This window comes from Protopterus annectens, chromosome 8.part0 (assembly GCF_019279795.1).
Source record: "Protopterus annectens isolate FY-2018-M chromosome 8.part0, PAN1.0, whole genome shotgun sequence".
In the NCBI taxonomy this organism is placed as follows: Eukaryota; Metazoa; Chordata; order Ceratodontiformes; family Protopteridae; genus Protopterus; species Protopterus annectens.
In genome coordinates, this window is record NC_056741.1 from 1,216,481,215 (window position 1) to 1,216,505,582 (window position 24,368).

The 24,368-nt window shown below is 44.1% G+C and overlaps 1 protein-coding gene across 1 annotated transcript in view; it reads left to right on the forward strand.

Annotated features, from left to right (window-relative positions):
• The first annotated feature begins 4,241 nt into the window (after positions 1 to 4,241).
• The window catches only part of LOC122808439 (oocyte zinc finger protein XlCOF6-like), a 267,528-nt gene continuing 247,401 nt past the window's right edge, over positions 4,242 to 24,368 (forward strand). The window contains exon 1 of the mRNA XM_044079402.1: positions 4,242 to 4,905. Coding sequence (XP_043935337.1) covers positions 4,242 to 4,905 — 664 coding nt within the window. The remainder of the gene's footprint in view (positions 4,906 to 24,368) is intronic.

Below are 24,368 nucleotides of genomic sequence, written 5' to 3' on the forward strand. Positions count from 1 at the left end.
AGGAAACCTTGTTGGCTAGGCTTACTTAGACCCTTGGGCCGATAGCCTAGTTACCTACCTATGAACATCTTGCACTGTGGTTTTGATGCCCCAAAAGCATCTTGCAGGACAGCAGTCACTGGATCTGTCATTACAAGGCATGCATGGCTAAAGGAACAGCCCCTGCCAGACCATGTCATATCTGAATTGTTGGATGCCCCCTTGCACAAAGATAACTTATTTGGCACTAAGGCAGAAGAGGTCTTACAAAAGTTGGAAGAAAAAGCAAAATCTGTGCAAAGAGTTAAGGATTTCTTGCAGGTCCAGCCCCCCCCCCCCAGGTTCAGCGGGCATTGTCCCTCCAAACACTGGTCCTTTCCTGTTCCCAGTAAACTGGCCCAGCCTAGGCACCGTGGAAGCAGACCCCCCCCCCCAAGACAGCAGCCCCAGGGAATGCAAAGATCTAAGCAGTGGACTTCCTCCACTTCAAAACCAGGGAGTTCTAAGCCACCCCCTTATGGTAAGAACTCACAATAACTCACCTCCTCCACCCCCTCCCTCTGCGCCCACCTTCACTTACCCCTAGGAAGAAAACTCTCCTTTTACTCAAACACCTGGGCCACCACTACCAAGGACCACTGGGTTCTGAACATTCTGTCTCAGGGATACAAATTTTCCTTCCAACCCTAAAAGAGTTCCCAGATCTACCACCAAATCAGTGGACAGAGACTCAAAAGCAAATCCTTTCTTTGCTGTCTGAGGGCAGTGGCACACGTTCCTGCAGAACAGACAGGCCAAGATTTCTACTCCAGACTTTTTCTGCTGCCCAGAAAAGAGGGCACCCTGGCACCCCATCCTGTATCTATCCATTCTAAACACCTTCCTGGTGATCCCAAAATTCAAAATGCTCACCCTCCAGCAGCTGCTACCCATGCTGTCCAAGGGTGTACACTTTGACAGCAGGTGCATACAGGGCCAATGGAGCCCAAAGCAAATCCCTCTGCACATGAATCAAAAAGAGGTGATGGCTGTGCAGTACGCATTGATAGCCTTCAAACCCCTTTCCTCTCCAGGGGCTCTCCTGATCAAAACAGACAACACCACTGTGATTTGGTACATCAACAAGCAGGGAGGGACCCACTCCTACCCTCTATGCAGGCTGGCCATGACCCTTTGCCACATAGCATCTGCCATGTAACTACACATGTTAGCACAATTCCTACCAGCTCCCTCAACTCTGTGGTAGACCAATTAAGCAGAAATCTTTTGGACCCATGAGTGGCAACTCAAAAGTACTTTCACCCTAATAACTCAGACATGGGGAACCCCGAAGGTTGACCTCTTCGCCTCCCACACCAACCATCAGCTCAGCAAATTTTGCACCAGGGAGCATCACTGCATGGCTTGGAAGGTGGATGCTCTGTCCTTCCCCTGGGTCAATCTATTGATCTATGCCTTTCCTCCCCTACATCTCATCCCCAGGGTACTGCTCAAAATAATGGAGGAAAAACTAAGGACAATTCTTATAGCTCCAGAGTGGCCCCAGCAACACTGGTACCCCTTGCTGTGCAAGCCTGTCCCCACTACCTCCATGGCATCTTCCTCAGATTCCAAACCTCCTGACCCAGAGGGAAGGGGATTTTATGCATCGCCAATTGCAGACACTCAATTTGGCAGCTTGGCTTATTCCCTAACACAGAAACAATCTGCCAACCTCAATAAACAGGTTCTGGATGTTATCCGTGAGGCCAGACGTCCCAGCACCAGAAAGTCTTATGCTGACAAATGGAAAAGGTTCTGCACCTGGATCCAGGCTCAGGGAGTCAATACGATGCAGCCCTCCCTCTCTCTCATCCTGGATTACTTGGCTGACCTACTAAACAGTTTCCTCTTTCTCCTCTATAAAAAAGCATGCTTCTGCTATTTCTGCTCATTTTCCCACTCAGCAGCCACTTTTCTCTCACCTTTTGATCAAACAGTTCCTAAGAGGGGCTAGCAACTTGAGGCCACCCAGGGCGGCACCAAAACCAGCTTGGGACCTTAACTTTTTTATTGGAAAAGCTCACCCTACCCCCTTTTGAACCAGCTTCCTCTGCAGAGCTAAATTTTCTCTCCTGGAAGACAGCATTCATTCTGGCCATCACTTCAGCCAGAAGAGTCTGAGCTGCAAGTGCTCATGGCTGTGGAGCCCATCGTCGTCCCAAACTAACCCATCCTTCATGCCCATGGTGGTGTCCAGTGTGGCTCTCAACCAGTTCATTCATTTGCCCACCCTTCTTTCCTAATCCCCAGAACAAGGGGGAAAGGATTCTTCACTCTCTAGGTGTGCACAGACAGCTCAGATTCTATCTAGACAGGACTAGATCCTTCAGAAAGTCTGATCAATTGCTGGTTCGCTTTGCTACAGGGGCAGAAGGCAAAGCCATCTCCAAACAAACCATTTCCAAAAGGATAGCACACTGCATTCATTTCTGCTACAAACAGTTTGGAAAGCCTCCACCAAGGGGGTCAGGACAGTCCACCAGAGCAGCCTCCACCTCTGCAGCTTTCCTCAAGAGAGTCCCCACCAGGGACATCCTGGAGGCTGCCACCTGGACATCTGTTCACACTTTTAATGTGCATTATCACCTGCCTCTCTCCTCCAAATCCAGAGCAGGGTTTGCCTCTGCAGACTTGCAAGGCATCTGAGCCAGCCCCTAGTTTTTTTGACTGCCTCCACCCATTTCCTCAGCTTTGGGAATCTACCCAAATGTGATGACTGCAGCAGTGAAACACAAAGAACATAGTACAGTTTTGGCTTTGCCTTCTGCCCCTGTAGCAAAGCTAACCAGCAATTGATCAGACCTTCTGAAGGATTTAGTCCTGTCTAGATAGAATCCGAGATGTCTGTGCACACCTAGAGAGTGAAGAATCCTTTCCCCCTTGTTCTGGGGATTAGGAAAGAAGGGCGGGCAAATGAATGAACTGGTTGAGCCATGAGCACCATCCCTGACATCTGGAAAGTCTCTCATATTATCCCACTACACAAAGGCGGTAACTCTATTGACTTCTCTAACTTTAGACCAATTGCACTTCTCTCACCTTTAGCAAAGATTATGGAGAAATGTATTCATCAGCAACTTGTACAGTATCTCTCCCTACATAATATTATAGCTGTCAACATGGCTTTAGACCCCACCATAGCACCACTACTGCCCTCCTTTCCTTTGTTGTTACTATCAACAGCAATCAATGTTTTGTACGTGGTATGAATCTCAAGGTACTGTTTAATGGGGGAACATGTAATGATAAACCACCTTTCAAGTTGTTAAGTGTGTTTAACCCCCCCCCTCCACCCCACTTTACAGTCATTTGAGTATGCTTGTGAATTGGATCTTAGACACTTGTTTAAAAACATCGGATGGTTTGATGTTAATAGCAATATTACCTCTGAACAAAGAAGTTGTTTGAAAAACCTGTGCAACTCACCAATTAGAGTTATCAAGCCGGATAAAGGTGGGGGTTTGGTTATCCTAGACAAGGTTGACTATGTCTCTAAAATGCTTAAAATCTTGGACTCTCCAGCTTATGAGAACTCTTCTGTGAATGAGACCACAGGTCAATATAACAAAATAAAAGGTTACTTGAGAGACTTATTTATTGAAGGGAAGATAGATATTGAGACCTTTGATTACATCAATATACCCTTCCCTAGAGTTCCCATCATGTTTGGTATCCCTAAGATACATAAAAACTTAGAGGATCCCCCTATGCGAGCACTTGTGGATGGGAGATGCTGTATTACCCATCCTAGTGCCAAGGTGGTTGACCACATTCTATGTAAATATCTTAAGACACTCCCTCAGATTTGTAAAGATTCGTGGTCCTTCCTGAAAGGTATCAACAGCATTCCGTTTAGCCCTTCCTACAGCTTCTTGACTATTGATGTGGTGGATCTGTACACCTCTATACCACATCTTGAAGCTGTGGAATGGGTGGAATTAATGTTGATAGACATGAAGGCCCCAAAGGATGAGATTCACGTTGTCACCACCTTACTAGACATTATTCTGTCATCTAATTTCTTTATTTTCAACAACGAGCATTACATCCAGAAAAGGGGTATTGCTATGGGATCACCATGAGGAGGCAGTGTGGCGAACCTAGTGGTGGCCTATTGGGAAAAGAATTTTCTTTTTGAACATCTTCCCTTTAAGGAGGCCTCAAAATTTTACACTAGGTTCTTAGATGATGCATTTGTCCTCCTTGATGGGAACTCTGATATGGCAACTAACTTAGTGAATTACATGAATGAATCATGTCCTTTTCTAACATTCACGCACCACTTTTCAACGAGGGAAGTTGAGTACCTAGATGTGAAACTTGTAAAGGACACTCAAAATAACTGTTTCTGTTCTAAGATCTTTAGGAAAAATACTTATTGTAATGCTTTCCTTCACTTCTCTAGTAACCATCCTTTGAATCAGAAGAAGTCTATCTTCAAAGGTCAACTTGTGAGAGCAACACGTATGTGCAGCACCCTTGTTGACTTTGAAGAGGAGTGTAGTATTCTCAAAAATATGTTCCAAAACAGAGGTTACCCTATTGACTTCTTGGATAACCTTATAGACGAGGTAACCTTTAAAAGAAACACAGGGTTTTACCAACCACTCTTACAGGGCATTAAACAGAGAAATCACCAAAATTCTATGGAATTGGTGATAGACTTGGGTGAGGATGCAGAAAACCCCCTTCCGATTGAACACATTAACATAGACCAGAGTCTCAGTCCCAAAGTTGTTGATTTTAAAAACAGGTTTATTCTTACCTACAATAAACACATTCATAGTATGTGTAGTATTGTTAAGAAAAATTGGGAGTTCATTACAAATAATACCCACCTTTTTGAAATCTTGGGTGCTTTTCCTGGTTTTACATTTAAAAGAGGTAAGAACCTGAAAGAATTTTTACAAAATGAAAATACATCTTTTGGGGTGTCTAGACAGACTGGCACATTTTTGTGTGGGTTCTGTAATTGGTGCAAGCTTCTAAGAACGGGAAACTCGTTCATGATTAGGGGTGAAAAATTCTATATCAGACAGAAATTTTTTTGTGATTCTAAGTCGATCATTTATATTGCGTTTTGTAACTGTTGTCCGGCATTTTATGTTGGAAAAACGGACCGCAGATTGCGGGACCATGTTTACCAACACAACTATGCCATAAAAAATAAGAAAACGGACAACGCCCTTTCAAAACATGTATTAGACAATATGGGACATAGCTTTTCCTTTATGGGAATTGATGGAGTGAAAGTTGGGGTTAGGGGGGGTCCCCAATCATTACTCCTTGAATTAAAAGAATTAGAATGGCAGTTATTATTAAATGCCTTCTCCCCACCTGGTTTAAATGGCCTGTGTAATATATCTATCATTTTAAAATATAAAAGTTATCTTAGGAATTGATACCACCCCTTTGATAAAAGTAACCTCAAAATTCATAGGAAACTTCATGTTCATGTAAAATAATCCTGTGATAAAAATTTTTTTTGGGGGATAAGCTATATATTTGTCTTGGGGGTATTCCTTTTTAATTTGTACAGCTAGCCCATCAGCTTGTTTGGGTATGGTTTTTTCATAATGAAAGTGTTCAAACTGTCTATAAAGAAATCAGTTTGTTTCAATTTCTTAAGCATTTTGAGTATTTGGGACTGTTATGTTCCTTATGTAAATACAGGTATTATGTAGAGCTAATACTAAACTGTGGTTTCCACCAACATTAACTACATAAAAGACCCGGTTAGAGGTATATTCATATGTTTAAATGACATGGTAATAAAACATCCTTTTTACTATTTTTTAAAATTGTTGTTTTTAAAAATGTTTAATGTGGTATTGTGCAGGATATGACATCATGTATATGTTGTATAAAAGTGATTTGGCGCTCTTTTTGTACTGTCTGAGGAAGCTCTTGGTTTTGGCTAGGAGCGAAAACGCTTTTATTAAAAATACGTTAACTTGAACTTGACTGGATTTGGAGTTTTGGTCTGCCTACTTCGTTTGTTTATGCTGGTTTTTCTTCCTTGTTGGTTTCATCAACAGCAATCGCAATAATAACCTTTTCTCTTCTGCTCTATTCATTGACCTCTCAAAAGCTTTTGATATGGTTAACCACTCTTCTTTAATTCATATTCTTGAATCCCTCTCATTTGATAAACTTACTATAAAATGGTTTAGTTCATATCTCAGCAACAGACAACAAGCCGTTCTTTGGGACAACCACATCTCCTCCTTACTGCTCGTTTCTATTGGAGTCCCTCAGGCTCTATTCTTGGCCCACTTCTCTTCTCCCTTTTTATTAATGATCTCCACTCAGTAATTCCTCAAGCCACCTGCATTCAATACGCTGACGACTCCACTATTTGTTCAGCATCCTCCCCTTCTAACCTAATCTCACTAACCCAAAACGTCTTCAACACAGTAGAAACTTGGTTTACTAGACGATACCTCCTCCTTAATGCTAAAAAAACTAAACTCCTCCTCTTCACCCCACACCACTCGTACCTCCTCATTACACTTCACCATCCTGTCAAACAACAACACAATCATCTCTCCTGACTCAACAACTAAACTGCTAGGCATAACCATTGATAACAATCTCTCTTTTGATCAACACATCAACACCATTAAATCAGTAAACAGAAAGATTGTATCCTTATACCGTATTAAGCCATTTCTCACCCCATCTGCTAGAGCTACTATTGCCCACTCCCACCTCATATCCACTCTCTTTTATGCCTCTCCTATCTTCACTAACCTCAAGAAAACTAACCTAAATAAACTTGCAACTTGCTACAATAACATTGCCCGCTTCGCCACTGGTAACCCTTTCAAAACCCATCACTGCCTTAATTTGAAACTTCTAGGCTGGCTAGAACTAAAAAATCATCTTATCTCACAACTTACTATTGCCCACAAAATTCTGTACCAACCTGATAACACCCCTATTCTATCGCAACTCTTACTCCCTTATAACAATCTTACCTCCCTTCGCTCCTCTTCTAAACTCTTGACCAAACCCATAAAAGCTCACAACTTAGCTGGTGACTCTTTATTCACTAATACTGTAGACAGAGTATGGAATTTGCTACCTAGTGATATAACTCTAATCACATCCCTACCTCTCTTCAAACAACAAATCAAACTGTACTTCCAAAACCACTGGCTTTGCTCTTGTGATACACCTGACTGACTTCTCTCCCCCCCCTCTCCTGACCTTCTACCCTATCTTGTGCTGAACACCTAGCAATCACCTTTCTTTTCTTTTGTTGTCCCTCTATGCTCTGACCCATTTCTCTTACCTCTCCCTTTCCTATTGTTTGTCCTTTTCATTCCTTCTCTCATTTCTTGACTACTGTCTCTTCCCTCTCTCTTTACCTTACACTTTTCTCCTTCTCTATCCACTTGTTCCTTTTTCTTATTATAGTAGGAGCCTTATGGCATAGCCTGTTTGAATTAAGTTAGAAGCTTTGAAACTGACCTAACTCTAGTCATGACCTTTTTGTTGGTGTGCCTTATTTTTGTTAATTTTATCTCCTAGTTTTATTGATTATTACTATTTTATATTACTAATTTTTTTCTTATGTTTATTCAATGTGTTTATTAACAATATGTCTCATTGCCTATGTTTTTTTATGTGGAGCTTTTCTCCCCGGGCCTCTACTGAAAATGGAAATATATCCAGCTAGACTAGCCCGGTCAACAAATGTAAAATAAAATAAATAAATAAACAGTTGTGTACACTTACTATAAATGTAGATGTTCGAGTGTATTCACTGTTGCAGTCCTGGTTTCCCTCCATAACCCTCTCTGCTTTCTTCTTTTATTACCTTTCTAACTTGCTGTTCTCCTTTCCTTACAAGGGATATGTTGGTATTTATTTTCCACTGGTGGGTTCCTCCACCAGAACATGGCCTTCTACTTGAGGGCTCCTGACAGGTTAGGGCAAGAAAAACTGATGTAATGGCATCGGCTGCCTTACTTTATACTACTGACAACCTGACATCAGTCCTCAAGCAACAGCAACCGACGCAGAAATACTAAGTCTCTGGTATTTGGGCCGGCCAAGGGCTACCTTGGCAGGGATAACCCTGATGTTGATGACTGCAACAGTGAATACACTCAAACATCTACATGTGTACAAAGCTGTACTTTTCTCCCACATCTTCAATGGACTTTGTAAGCCGATGTGTACGTAGCCCACTATCTTAGGCTGCCAATATTAACCTCTCATTTCTTGATGCGAGTTCACCTCTCCTTAACCATTCCTGCGTTCGTTCTTGATAAACATGAGGCTCGTCCAGAAGTTTTCAATCCTTGTAACTGTATTTGTTTTTTTCCACATTTCTTGCCTTATCTTCTGGCCCTTCACCTTATATTTTTTCTTTTATTTTTTAGTACATTCAGTTGCTGCCTGTTTTTTTTTATCTTCTTCTGGTTTGATTTCCATTCCTGCTTGACATCCATATGCTTCTGCTAAATTAAGCAGAGATGTCATCTTAGATTTATTCTCCTCGTGTTTCAAAACTTTCACTACATTTGGATCCTATGAGGTCAGCAGATGTGTGGCGTCCCTCAATTACAGGTCTATACATGTAATCAATTTCAAGGAGGCCCATCCCTCCTTCGAAAAATGGAATATACAATCTTTGTATACACTGATTTTTATAAATCATTTGGTGAGCATGAAGCATCCTTCTTATTTTAATATCCAATCTTTCCAACACTTTTTTGGGGCCACTCAGTCACTCCGAAACTATAAGTTAGGACAGGAAGACCAAGTTGATTTATGGCTTGGGTCTTGTTTCTAAATGTCAATGATGTTTTCAGGATTAATTTAAGTCTTCTGAAGTACTCCTTACTGAGCTTTATTCGCATGTGTTCATGTTTTATTGCTGATCCTTCATCATTTCCCAAGTATTTATACACTCCCTCTTGCTCACGTTATGATATCCTTCCATATCACTGTTGTAGTATTTTTACCTAAGGTATCTGCCATGGATAGCCCAATATCTGGCCAGTATACCAAAGCCTTTAATTGTTACAGGCATCTACATCATGTGTGATCCCTTTGCGAGGCATAAAGGTGATTTACAGATGCACTCACGCAACTTCTTTGCCACCAGTCGAACTCCATTGTTGAATGTTGGTCTAAACACCATTCTGCTGTGCTGAATAGTAAGCTGTATTTTAAGATGTGCCCCCTTGGGGTTTCTGCTTTCTTCTATTTCTTGTAGTTGTGTTCATGTCATCTGGAAATGGGAAATATGAATGTGGAAGGCAGATTCCCCATAAAGACTGCCACAACCAGTCTCTTTCTTGTTTGCATGCTTCCCGTGATCATATGTAGTGATATACCTGCCAGTTAATTTGTGCCTTAGACCCTATGTAGTCCTCTCTCTCTCTTTTACATATACTTGGAGAACTAGCGTCTTAAGTTGTTGGCTCAGGGTGCTATGGCAGAATCCTCCTGTCCCGAAGGCGGTCTGCCAAGAACAACAACAAAAAGGTAGATCTGATCTGGCTGCTGTCCAGCCTCCACCAGACATCTCTCTTGAGGCTAGTGAAAGCCCCAGGGAGCAATCTGTGCTTACTTCAGACTTCTCTGCCATGACCCACTCAGCGGCCATCATGGATCGAGCTTCTTGCACATCCTTTGAGGCTTTTGAGCAGACACCCTGCAGAAAAAGGAAAAACAAAGCATGTTTCCTCTGTTAAGGATCCCCACCGTGAACGGCAGGATTTCACTCGGTGTTTATTTAATGTTTTGATGACCTTGAAGCTTCCTCAATGGGTCTCTCTTCCTGCTTCTCCATGGTCTTTCACTCCACTAAAGAAGCCTAGGGAATTAGCTTCCTTGGATGAGGATTTGGACTCAGGTGAAGAATCCTCGGCTTATTCGTCCCAAATCCCTTCCCTACTTGGACTACGATTCAAATGAGGACGACTCCATAAGTCCAGATTCCCCTTTGGGAGAGCTGTCCTTTTACAGCTACCCATATGATGGATTATTTTTAGTGGGATTGTTAAGTATCTGAGATTTAAAAAAGATACGATCTCCTACAGATGGAGGTCTCTCAAACCGTCTGCTGTTCCTCCTGTTCTGGCTGCCCTTCTGGATACATTCTTGGCAGTGTCTGTAGCCCCTGACTCTCTACCTCCTGCACCTAAGAAGCCAGGTACTATAAAGTACCTGAGGAGTGCAAATTTCTTTAAATGCTCTTCTGTTGATGCTTTTGTAGTGTCATTCTCTGACTAGCCATTCAAGTTTTTGCCCTCCACCAAGCTGTTAAATTCAGATAAGGATAGTAGGGCTATGGAAAGGCTGGACAAGAAAGCTTACATCACTGCCATGCTGTCATTCAGGACCATCAACTGCCTGACTCGTATAACCAGGTATGTTTTGACTCTACTTTCTCTGGTTTCTAATATGGATTCTGACCTTCCTGACTTTAATGGGGAGGCTTTGGCCCTTTCCTTTCTGGACTCTGCTTCTCAAGTCGCCTGCCACACAATCAAATGTCCCTGTGATGCAGCTGATGCCTAATCCAGGGCTGTTATGTTTGGTTCAGTTATGAGGTTTATTCTTGGTTTTGTCTTCAGGCTTTGCCTGATGACAATAAGGCCAAACTTTTGGGTGGATCTTTGGATGACTATAACATTTTTGGATGTGCTGCTGCTGAGCTCTTAAGTCTTTCCAAGAAAAGGGCAAAGCTTCGCAAGAGCTGAAACATATTTGTTTCTCCTATTTCTAAATTTCAGAGGAATTATCCCTCCAAATCTGCCTTTTTTGTAGGCAGTTTTGCCCTCCTCTTAATGGCAAAAAGGATTGTAGACTAATGCCTCCTGCTAAGTCTACCCAAAGTCCTGCCACCCAGACGCCTGGTCCTATTTGACAGTTTGCTTTCTCCTTCCCTCTGCAAGGTTCCCTTGCCCCTCCGTCTTTCCTCACCTCTTCCAAATTAGCTGTGAATCACTTCAGACTCTTGGGTTCTGTCCATTGTCTGTCGGGGTATTTCATGGTTTGGAAGTCCTTTCCTCCATTTTTAGGCATTCCTCAACCCCCTTTGGAACAGCTGTCTCATTTCCCAATGGTTGTTCTCTCATTTTTAGCTCAGGGCACCCTTCAAGCCATGCTTCTGCCCAGGTAGGGAAGAGATTTTATTACAGAATATTTCTGGTTCCACGAAAGGAGGGCACATGAAGACCAATTCTGGAACTTTCCTGGCTGAACACCTTTCTCAAGATTCCTTCCTTTCAAATGCTAACTCTGCAGACATTGTTTCCTCCTCTTCTACCCCAGGCCTTTTCTGGTATCTCTGGATCTCTGTGATGCATACTTTCACATCCCCATCCATTCATTCTTCAGGAAGTTTACCCATGTCTCTGTCTGTTATTTGCATTTTCAGTTCTCTGCTTTTCCCTTTGGCCTCACTACTGACCCAAGGGTGTTCACCAAATGCCTCGCTCCTGTCATTGCTTTTTGCAGGATTTGAGGAATTCAGATCTTTCCCTATCTAGACAGTTTGCTTATTCGCTCTCTTTCCCTCAATACCCTTCTTCAGGATCTCAAGTTTACTACTTCCATGCTTGAGTCTGGGATTCACCATCATCTTCCAGAAATCAGTTCTGATGCCTTCCCAGCGTCATATTTTCCTTGGCTGCAGACTTCAGACAGCTCCCATGCTGACATCTCTACCTGTCTGCAAGGCTCTCTCTCTAATTGCCTTTATCCAATTCCTTCTTCCTCTGGCATCTGTCATGGCCAGGAAATATTTTAGGGTTGTCGCCTTTATGGCTTCCACCATTTCTGTGCTCCCTGTCACCATGCTCTGTATGGGGAAGCTTTAGTAGTGCCTCAAATCAGTGTGGCTTCAGCATTGCCACCCCCCTGAATGTTCCAGTACCTTTCCTTCCCTGTCTCACGCTCAAACTTTAGTGGTGGATTTGTCAATTCTCACTTAGCCTGTATCTTTCTTTTTCAAGCTCCAGTTCCAAGTGAGGAGCCCTTTACAAACTGCTCAGTCAAGGGGAGGAGTGCCTCTTGTGGCCCCTTCAAGGTTTAGGGTCTCTGGCCTCCATCAGACATCAGACCACATCAGTAAAAAGGAGATGAAGGCTCTGCTTATGGCTGTTCAGACTTTCACTCCATTTCTTCCTGGGCTCCCTAAAATTTTCACCGACAATAACACAGTGATGTATGTCAGCAGACAAGGGGGCACAAGGGTCCAATCTTCTTTGCAGACTAGCTCTTCACGTTTGGGATTTAGCTATCCAGTATCAAGCGACTCCTCAGGTAGTTTGCATTCCCTCAGAACACAATCTAGTAGCGGATTCCTTGAGCAAGTCCAGCACTAAAACTCATAAATGGATGCTTCACAGAGATGGGTTCTTGGACATTATGAATTGTTGGGGTACTCCTCGGGTAGATCTTTTTGTTTGCCCTCTGAACAGGCAATTTCCTTTATTCTATTCCAGATTCCCCAACTCCTCTGGCTTGGGAAGTGGACACCCTGTTGTTTGTTTGGAAGGGAATGGTGATAGTGTTTTACTGTTGCAGTCATCACAGTTGGGTTATCCCTGCCAGGGTAGCAATCAGTCAGCCTGAATACCAGAGGCTTAGTATTTCTGCGTCAGTTGCTGTCGCTCCAGGACTGACATCAAGTCATCAGTGGTATAAAATCAGGCAGCCGACACCATTACATTAGTCTTTTTTGCCGAGGAGCCTGAAGCAGAAGCAGTTTGCACGAGTGCCGGTCAGCTGCTACCTGGGTTTTTCATTTTCGAATTGAAGTTGAAGTCTTCTAAAGCTAAGTACCCCATTGGGGATCCTTTTTTCTTACTCTAACTGATGCCAGAAAAACTTAACAATTGTCTCGCTTGTGGAAAGCAAGTACCACACCGAGACTTTCATTCTTACTGTGTCAGCTGTTTAGGCCCAGACCACGACGTCCCCCGCTGTCGCTTTTGTGCTTTGTTCAAAGTCAGAACTATGTCGTTGGGCCCTTATTGTAGCTATATATTTTTGCTCTCGGTCCTCAAATTCCAGTATGGCTTCGGTAAGCCATCCGACAACCGATCTTCTGAAAAATCGTAAGGGGTAAAGACAGAGAGAGACTGCACAGGTCCAAAACTGCAGATGACTCTTCTGTTAAGCTAGTCAGTTTTCCGGTCCTCAGTGAGGTGCTTTTGCAGCCCCTGATGCCCGCTTCTGTGGATTCGCAGGCTGCTACTGAGACCCTTTCGGAGTCCGGTATGCCACGAGACTCTTCGACTAAGGATCCTGCGGGTGGTTCTACCTTGGATGAGTCCAGGGCCACTAAGCAGGCACTGGCTTCCAAAGAAGGACTTCGCACTACCGATACTCGACACAGACCACTTTCACGTTTTCAGTTCTTTCGAAAACAGAGTTTCTAAGTCCAGGGGTACAAACCACACCCAAAAAACGACCCAAGCTCAGGCACCTGCTTTCTCAGCTCAGTCTCAAATGCTTAAAATGGCAGAAGACCTTATAATGCTCATCAGGGGAAGCCAGGCTTACCCCTTCTAAAACAGAGACTTGGCCTCAGTAGTTTTATCTGAACAGGAATCCGATGACTCTAATGCATCTGAATATGAAGATATCCAACCCCTCTCTGCTTATGAGGATTCTGATGCAGGGGAATCAATCCCTTCAGTCTCTCCACCCGAGGATTTTTCCTTTGGGGAAACCCTACATACTTTAAGGGAGTATTTCCAATGGGAATGTCAGGACTATCCTCAGTCAGAGACGCAAGGAATTCTTGGATCTTCCACAGCACAGACCTCTGGCTATTCCTCCTGTTCTGGATGTTGTGGTTGATGTTTTTATGGAATTCAGTCTGACTCCTGACAACCCTCTCTCCTGCTCCCAGGAAACTTGACGGGTATTAGAGTCCCTGACTCTCACAAATTTCTTATCAAAAATCCTACTGCTGACCCTGAGGTCATCTGTCAAGGACCTAAAGGAATCAAAGCAACCTCAGCTAAGAATCCCACCCTGTCAGATAGGGATTCCCGAGCATTAGACAGATGGGGTAAAAAAGTATACACCTCTGCTACTCATGCTGTTAGAGCATTAAATTGTTAGTTCCATTTGCTGAAATATCAGCAACATACCGCGGAACCCCTCAAACAAAAAATATCTTTGTTCCCTGCTTGTGGAGAAAATAGTTTTACAAGAGTTAATGCATTCTGCAAGTCAAGTAACGAAGCACACCTTACAATGTGGTTTTGATGCCCTAGAAGCATCTTGCAAGGCAGCAGCAACTGGTTCTGTCCTTAGAAGGCATGCTTGGCTTAAGGAACAGACCTTGCCAGATAATGTCAAATCCAAATTATTGGATGCACCTTTGCACAAAGACAACTTATTTGGCACCAAGGCAGAAGAGGTCTTAAAGATGGAAGAAAAAGCTAAATCTATGCCGACAGTTAGACTTCCTACAGGTCCAACCACCGAGGTTCAGTAGGCATTGCCCCTCCAAACACTGGTCCTTTCCTGCCCCCTCCAGGTCAGTTCAGCCTAGATCCAGGGGAAGCAGACCCCCCAGACAACAGCTCCAGGGAATGCAGAGATCTAAGCACTGGAGTGCCTCCTCTTCAAAACCAGGGAGTGCAAAGCCACCCCCTTATGGTAAGAGCTCACAATGACTTGACACATTCACCCCCTCCCTCTGTCCACCTGCTCTTGCCCCTAGGAGGAAAACTCTCCTTCCACTCAAGCAACTGGGCCACAATTACCTATGTCTGCTGGGTCCTCAACATAGTGTCCCAGGGATACAAATTTTATTTCCGCACACTGCCAACCCCAAAAGGGTTCCCAGATTTTCCCCCAAACCAGTATGCAGAAGCCAAAAAGCAAGTCCTTTCTCTGCTCTCTATGAGGGCAAGAAAGCATGTTCCTGCAGAACAGATAGGCCAAGGTTTCTACTCCAGAGTCTTCCTGGTACCCACAAAAAAGGGCACAAGGCACCCCATCCTCAATCTATCCATTCTAAGCACCTTTCTGGTGATACCAAACGTCAAAATGCTCACCCTCCAGCAGATTCTACCTATGCTTTCCAAGGATGCTTGGTTAGCCACCCTAGACCTAAAAAGAGGCCTTACCTACACATCCCAATCAGGGTATCATGCAGGAAATACCTACGTTACAGAGCAGGATCACTGCATTTTCAGTTCTTTGCACTTCTCTTTGGCTTATCCACTGCTCCCAGAGTTTTCACAAAATGTCTGGCTCACGCCATTGCTTTTCGCAGACAGAAATATTCAAATTTACCCATACTTAGATGACTGCCTGATTAAGGCAGACAGACAGGAAAAGCTGCTAAAGCACCTGACTTTTGTAAAGGGCGTACTATCAACAAAAAGAAATCCAAACTAGTTCCCCCACAAAAAACTTTATTCCTGGGAGCAAGCCCGGACACAGCATCCCAGATAGCATTCCTTACTCCAGAAAAACAAGCCTACCTGACAGCCTACTTTTCTCAGCTAGCCACCAGGACCCAGTTATCCGCAAGGAAAATCCTGTAAGCTTTTGTGTTCATGGCTTCTTGGATTCTACTCATTCCATATGCCAGACTGCATATGAGGAAACTAAAAAGCGTAAGGTGTCGGCACTCTCAAGACTTAGAAACTCTTATACCAATGATACCTCGTCTAAGGAAAGATTTTCTTTGGTGGGCAGCAAGCATGCTTCCACAACAAGCGACTACCCTTCTCACAACCCCACACCACCCAGACCCTCATCACAGATGCATCAGACTATGCCTGGAGTGCACACTTAGACGGCAGGTGCATTCAGGGCCAGTGGAGCCCAAATCAAATACATCTGCACATCATCCAAAAAGAGATTGTAGCTGTTCAGCACACCCTGTCCACTTTCAGACCCCTACTATCCCCAGGGCCTCTACTGATAACAGACAACACCACAGTAATGTGATACATCAACAAGCATGGGGCGATGCACTCTTATCCTCTGTGCAGGCTCGCTATGACCCTTTGGCACACTGCCTCAGCCATGCAACTACACCTGTTAGCACAATTCCTGCCAGGCTCTCTAAACTCTCTGGCAAACAACTTAAGCAGAAACATGCTACACCCACATGAGTGACAGCTAGACCAAAGAACCTTCACCCTTATAACCCAGAAATGGGGCACCCCAAAGGGTGATCTCTTTGCATCCCACTCCAATCATCAGCTCAGCAAATTCTGCACCAGGGATCCTCACAGCAAGGCCTGGAAAATGGATGCTCTATCCTTCCAGTTGTTAGACCTCTCTGTCTATGCATTTCCCCCTCTACCATTCATTTCAAGGGGATTGCTCAAAATAAGGGAGGAAAAACTGAGGGCAATCCTGATTGTCCCAGACTGGCCAACCCACTGTTGCGCATCCTGTCACCCCTGCCGTCATAGCACCCACCTCAGATCCCAACACTCCTGACTCTGAATGGAGAATTCATGCATCTCCAATTGCAGACCCTTAATCTGGCAGCCTGGCTTATTCCCTGACCTCTCCTCAAGCTGCCAGTCTAAGCAAACAAGTTCTAGATGTCATATGTGAGGCCAGACGCCCCAGCACTAGAAAGTCTTATGCTGACAAGTGGAAAGGTTTTGCACCTGGATCCAGGCTAAGGGAGCCAAAGCGGCACAGCCCTCCCTACCTCTCATCCTGGATTACTTGACAGACCTACTACACAAGGGTCTATCCTTTTCTTCTATTAAAATTCAAGCCTCTGCCATAGGTTCATACTAGGCTATCTGCCCAAGGGCATTTATAAGCCTAGCCCATAGTTATTTGGCTTTCGCCACCCCTTTAGTTTGAATAAAACTATGCCTATTATTTTGCTGTGCCTCTGTCAAGCAGTGACACTGAAGTAATCCCTGGGGTATATCTGCGATCCCCCATCCATTGGTCAAGATTCCTCTTGAACAAGGCCAGCGAGGTGCTCTGCCTCACATGTACCGGGATTTTGTTCCACAGCATAGGGAGTCTCTGGGTGATGAATCTGTCCCTCCAGCATGTTCTATTAATAACCGTGTCAAGGTTTAAGTCTCCCGCCCTTGTGGTTCTGAGGGATCTAGATTTTTGAGGTGAAGCATATTCATCAAATCAGGGTTTGACATGGCCTTATATGTCAGGCACAGGTCACCTCTGAGCAAGCGGTATGAGACTGAATAGAGCTGGAGTTCTTTCAGTCGGGCAGCATAAGACATATTTTTGAGACCCTTTATCCTTTTGGTGAGGAACTTTTGGGGCCTTTCCAGCTGCTGCAGGTGTCTGGTCAGATACATTCCGAATGGGGCATTGTACTCAATCATAGGTCTAATGAGTGATGAGTACAGGGGCGATGACCTCCCTTGATCTAGATGTGAATCCCTTCATGATCAGGTGGGCAATGTAGAAGGTTCTCCTAACTACTTTAGCAGCAGGAGTGTCAAGCGAAAGGCTACTGTCAACCTGGGTCCCCAGATCCCTGATGACTTCTTCTGTGCTCAGTGGATTGCCACCTATATGGTAGCTAGGGGTAACCTTGTTTTTCCCGAAGGGTATGACTATGCATTTCTTGGCATTTAACTTTAGGCCATGGCTCTGGCACCAGTTATCCGTTTCTGTGAGGCCCTTCTGAAGGATATCTGTGTCAGATGTGTTTTCGACTATGGCCCAGTTTGCAGTCATCTGCAAACTTTGTCAGCCATAACCCTCCTGTGTTTGCTTGTACTTCAGAAAAGTAGATGCCGAACAAGAGTGGACCCAGGACTGAGCCCTGTGGGACACCACTTGTGACAGGCTTTGAGTCTGACATGGCTCCAGCAACTCTGACCCTGTGGGTTCTGTCACTTAGCCAGTTTGCAACCCATCTTGTGATGTATGGGTTTACATTCAAGCTGATGAGTTTTTGATGATACCTGAGTGGGGTATTGTGTCAAGGCCTTTGCCAGGTCAAGGTAGGCTGTATGGACTGCCTTTCCCTCATCAATGGCCTTGGTGACTGTCTCGAAAAGTCAACCAAGTTTAAAAGGCATGATCTGCCTTTGACAAAGCCAAACTGGGTTGGATCCAAAGTCTGCAAGTTCCCTATGTCTTTATTTATGAGTTCCATTATGATCCTCTCCATGGCTTTGCAGATAAGGCTTGTCAAGCTAATGGGACGGTAATTTCCAGGGTCGGTGAAGGCACCGCCCTTGTGAAGTGGGACCACAGTCGCCGTGCGCCACTCCTTGGGTGCGTATCCTGAGGTGAGGCTAAGATTAAACAGCTGTCCTAACTGCGGGTTTAATTCCTCATTGAGTTCATGGAGCACACAGCCGGGACACCATCCAGTCCCATGGATGCTGTGTTTTTGCTTTGGAGAGAGCAGTTCTCACCTGGGCGTTGGAGATGTTTGGGGGCTACAATCCTCTGGTATAGATATCTCTCCTTTTGGGGAGGGGAGAAGTTTGCACTGAACCTGTCAGCCAGTATGTTGGCAATGTGTGTAGGTTCAGTAATCTTCACATCATTTTGAACTAATTCTGAGCATATCTGGGAGTTTCCTCCTAGGTTTCTAACATAGCTAAAGAAGGCCTTATGATTGTCTTTTGAATCCTTGGCGATTTTCTCTCAAAATTTGCCTTGGATGATTTTATGAGAGCTCTTAGTTTTTTACTTATAATGATCAAAGGTGTCTTACCTTTCAAGGATTTTGCTCTATCTTGTAGTAGCTTCCTCCTTTTGTTGTAGAGCTTGTTTATGGCTGGGGTCCACCAGACTGGACGCTTGCCTTTGGTACAAAGAGTCTTAGTTTTGTTTGGGATTGCCTGATCCATGCAGTCCTGTAGGTGCTGGTAGAAGGCATTTGTAAGTGATTCAGCGGTTTGAGTAATGTTTACCACTGGCTCAGGGGCCTTAAAGGAGACCACACTAGTTTTTAGATGTGTGAAGTCGGCTTTTGAGAAGTTTTCACTGTGGTCTTTTTATTTCAGGTGGGGGCGGGATGAGGACCTCCAGCGAGATTAGTTTATGATCTGATCTCACCAGTGAGGGGTATACTTCCGGTGTTGAACATTGTGATCCCATGTTCGTGATGATGAGATCAAGTATGTTTTCTCCTCTTGTGGGATGGTGACTAGTTGTTCCATGGCATTTGAGTTTATGAACTCCAGGAACCTTTGGGCTAGAGTGTTTGGGCTTGAGTAGTGTTCCCAGTCTATATTAGGGTAGTTGAAGTCACCTAGTATGATGGTGTTTGGAGATACATTTATCCCTCCATTGTTTTCAGGAAGGCCATGTGAGGTTCCTGAGTTTGAGAGGGTGGCCTGTAACATGCTACAAATTGCAGAGCAGTCTTGCCTATGGTTAATTGCACCTGGATGGTCTCCGATGCATCGTGCGTTGCCACCAACCTTGAGGTGTGGGTGTCCTTTATGAATATGGACACCCCCCTCCTTTCTTGGTGTTGTCCGGATTTTGGGGCCGGAACGCATGATATGAGGTGAAACCTGCTAGTGCCGGGGTGCTCTCAGGAGCCTTGAACCAGGTTTCTGTCACAGCACAGACATCGATGTTCTCCATACTGAGAAGGGCCTCGAGTGCGTGCATCTTGAGATTGAGACTTCTGGCATTGAGCAGCATTACCCTTAGGTTTTTACTTTTTGTGTTCTAGGGTGGTAGGTTTAGAATTTGAGCCTTGCCTAAAAAAGGCACTATGGGGGTGGCAAGAGCCTTTGCCAATATCCGCAAGCCTAGGGGTGACAGGTGCAAGCCGTCCCTTGCAGCAGCGTGGCTTGTCCAGCATGTCATCCCAGGCAGACAGACATTGATCCCCTTTGAATGACACCAGAATTTAAGCCAATTATTAAAGCTGATCATCTTATCACTGTATTGTGGCATCATTCTAGGTGAAGGTAGGATACTGCTCAAGGTCAGGGTCATACCTGCCTGGGCTACATAATCAGAGAGCTCCTCAATGTCTCTTTTCATGTAGTCCAAGGAGGTACGTCTCGGTCGTTGACACCAGCGTGGACAATGACTGAGTCGTACTTGTACCTGCTGTTGAGAGACCTGAGTGCTTGTGTTATGTGGCGGATTCTAGCGCCCGACAGGCAGCTTACTGTGACCTTCTCCTTACTCAGTCTGGTGAGCGGGACGTCAGTGTGTCTGACTATGGAGTCACCTATGACAAGTATGTTTGGTGATGTATTTGGCCTTAAGGGCAGTGACTGCTTTGCACACTGATTTTGTTGTTTATGTGTTGTTTGTGTGGTGTATTGAGTTTGCAGTTGCATGGGTGTCTGCTTTGGAGGCCTCTGCTGTTTAGGTAAATTTTTACTCAGAGCCTCTGAGTATGTCTTAGTGTGTTTATGTGTTTGATTCAGTGGTGTGGTTGAGTTATGTGAGACTGGTATTGTGGTGTGTGTAGTTGCCTTCTCCTCCTGCCTGGTCTTGCCAGTCCTGAGTTGAGAGAGCTCAGCCTCCAGTCTGGCTAAATAGCTGCATCTCTCACAAGTGTTAGTGTTACATGGGAGGAGGAGATGGTTGTCCGTGTACATGAGGCAATTGTAACATTGTCTCAGAATTCCCAGATTCACCAAATGGGCAGGAGAGGACGCCAGCATCTGACCCTTCAACATGCTAGAAAGAATTATGAGTTGGTATGAGACAGATCTCTGCTCATTTCAGCACATAGCCATCTCTTTCTTTTCTCACCCTCTCATCAAACAGTTCCTAAGAGGTGCTAACAATTTGAGGCCACCCTGATGAGATCCTACCCCAGCTTGGGACCTAAACTTTGTGTTGGAAAAGCTCACCCTGCCCCTCTTTGAACCTGTAGCTTCAGCAGAGTTAAATTTTCTCTCTTGGAAGACTGCTTTAGTTCTGGCCATCACTTCAGCTAGAAGAATATCAGAGCTACAAGCATTTATGGCTGTAGAGTCCTTCATTATTTTCCATGCTGATAGGGTCTCCCTCAGGACTAACCCATCCTTCATGCCAAAAGTGGTGTCCAGTGTGGCTCTCAACCAATCCCTTCATTTGCCCACCTTTTTCCCTAACCCACAAAACAAGGGGGAAAGGATTCTGCACTCTCTAGATGTGCACAGACAGCTCAGAATCTACCTAGACAGGACTAAATCTTTTACAAAAACTGATCATTTGCTAGTCAGCTTTGCTGCAGAAGCAGAGGGCAAGGCCATATCCAAACACTCTCCAAATGGATAGCACACTGCATCCATTTCTGCTACAAACAGCACAGGAAACCTCCACCCTAAGGGGTCAGGACATATTCCACCAGAGCTACCTCCACCTCTGCAGCTTTTTTTTTTGAGGGGTCCCCATCAGGGACATCCTGGAGGTTGCAACATGGCCAAGTTTTCATACTTTCACCAAGCATTACCACCTGCCTATTTTCTCCAAATCCGGGGCAGGCTTTGCCACCGCAGTCTTGCAGGGCATCCTAGCTAGCCCCCAGTCGTCTTGACTGCCTCCACCCTTTTCTTCAGCTTTGGGAATCAACCCAAATGTGATGACTGCAACAGTGAAACACAAACATAGTACAGTTGTGTACACTTACCATAAATGTAGTTGTTAGATACAGTCCTGATTTCCCTCTCTCCATCCCCCTTGTCTGTCTCTCTCTCTCTTTCTCTCTCTCCTGCTCTCCTTACTAGGAATTTTTGGTATTTACTTTCTACTGGTAGTGTTCTTCCACTATTACCTAGCTCCCTATTGGGATTCCTGACAAGGCAAGAAAAACTGATGTAATGGCATCGGCTGCCTGATTTTATACCACTGACGACCTGTCGTCAGTCCTGGAGCAACAGCAACCGATGCAGAAATACTAAGCCTCTGGTATTCGGGCAGGCTGAGGGCTACTCTGGCAGGGATAACCCTAATATGATGACTGCAACAGTGAATACACTCAAACATCTACATTTATGGTAAGTGTACAGAACTGTAGTTTTCTGTATGCCTTCCTTCCCCTTCCTTTGTTACCATGAGTCTTGCACAAGATCAAGCAGGACTACTGAAATCTTGCTCATTACTCCCTTTTGGCCTAGATAGCATTGGTTCCTCCCCCATCTCTTGACCAGGGGCAGTCACCACAAGTTACCTCATCGGGTGGATCTTCTCATGCAAGTCAAAGGATCTCTTATCCATCCTCACTTGAAAATTTCAACTGACACTGTTGGTGATAAGGTTCTCATCCCTTTCAAGCACCTTTTTTTCTGTGGATGTACTTCGGGTTCTGCAGGAGGCCAGGAAATCATGTATGTGGAAGTGATTTTTTGTCTGGTGCCTCTCTTGCCATCAGGATCCCATAACTGTGGAGGTTTCTTTTGGTCTTGTCTTGTGTCATTTGCTCCATACGTTGGCATATTTTTAAGTTAAAGCTCACCTGGCAGTAGTTTCTGCTGTTTGCCTTTGAATCTTCCTTTGGCTTCTAGATTTGAGATCAAGGAATTTGTGAAAGGCATCATTCATATCAGACTTCCCAGGATGTGTATTCCATCTTTTTGGGACCTCAGTTTTGTACTTGAAAAACTAACTAAGGCTCCTTTTGAGCCTACTTCTTCAGCTTCCTTTGAGTGTTGTACTTGAAAGACGGTTTTTCTTTTGGCCATAACTTCAGCAAAGGGAGTATCTGAACGTCATGACTATTCCTCCTTTTTTAGTTTAATACAGAGACCAGGTGAATCTTCATAATAACCCTTCTTTTATGATCAGGGTGGTCAATAAGTTGTCCTTTAATCAGTCTGTTCAGCTTCCTTCCTTTATTTTCCTTCTCTGCAGTCTGCCAGTGGTAAGGTTCTTCACACCTTGGATTTCCATAGACAGCTCAGATATTGTTTGGATAATACTAAAGTTATTCACAAGTCTGAGCAGCTTTTTGTTTCCGTTCATCCCAGGACTTTAAATTTGGCACTCTCTAAGCAAACCATCTGCTCCTGGATTTGTAAGGCCATTTCTTTTTGTTCTTTTCATTGGAATTTCTTTCCTCATCGGTAAAGGCACATTCTGCTAGGGCATTTGGCTCCTTCATTGCTTTTTTTCAAGGGTCTTGATACCATTTCCATTCTTAAGGCTTCTGCTTGGGTCTGTGTTCTTACTTTCACTAGGAATTACAAGTTGGATATTGTTTCCAGGGAAGGCTTTGTCAAAGCTGTCCTGGATGGGTTTGTAGAGCGCTCTTCAGAGCAGTCTTCCCAGGCTTCCTCTTTACTCTCCCTTATGTAAAGAAAAACTGCAACAGTGATATGTAAGGACATAGTAAAGTTGTGAAAATCTTACCTTAAAAGTAGCTGCCTCTTCAGTGTTGCAGTATTCGATCCCTCCCTCCTATCCCCTCTGTTTTGCTTCTTGCCCTGTACCTTTCCTGGCCAAGGGGCTTGTTTTTGTTTTCCTTTTTCTCTTCCTGGATGCACGTCATTGTCATCCTGGTGCTTTTTCAATTGTGTGTGCTTCTGGATGTTACCTTTGTGCCCTACAACTTGCGCAGGAAACATACATGTGACATACCATGCTTTTAATTGCTAAAGGCTTTAGTATACAGGCCAGACATTGGGCTGTCCTTGGCAGGAGATCCTTTATGCAAAGAATACTGCTGAAGAGAATGACCTCTACTGTTATGGTAAGATGTTATGCATCTGTACTTGTTTCTTTTCTCTAGTGTGTAGAAAAACTCTTCTCTTGGATAAAATGAAAAAAAAATGTATATATGTGTAAACACGTGTTTGCGCATGTGTATATATTTGTATGCACACATACGTGTGTGTGTGCGTATACATACACACACACACATATGTGGGTGTGCGTATATATATATATATATATATATATATGTGCACACGCACTTGTATTGTTTACTATCAATGTTGCGAATGATGTAATGAATTACATTCATTATCACAAATCACAACACTGAAAACTGCAGAGAAAGAATGTCAGTATGTAAAATGTAATGCCGATTATTTGAATTCGTCATTATTTGACATTTTCCTTCCCCTGCACCTTTGAGAACAACAACGGAAATTGTAATTTCCAGCAATAAGTATGTACTGCACAATAATGAAGTGTCTTTTTTTTTGCAGAGGGGCAAACCCATCTGTACCCACCACACCCCCTGCAAATTATATATTCCAACTCTGAGATCACACTACAGTGGGGGGAAAAGAGTAAATTTCCTGCTCCATCCTGCACCACAATCCCTACTCCTAAGGTCAATCATGTATGTTTGAATGTACAGTACATTCACTGAACCAGAGACTAGACGATACGTGGGTTTGACAACACTGGTTCAGCCAGTTGTTCAACATTTTGTATTCGCCAAACCAGTGCTTGTCATTTTACTTTTCCCATAA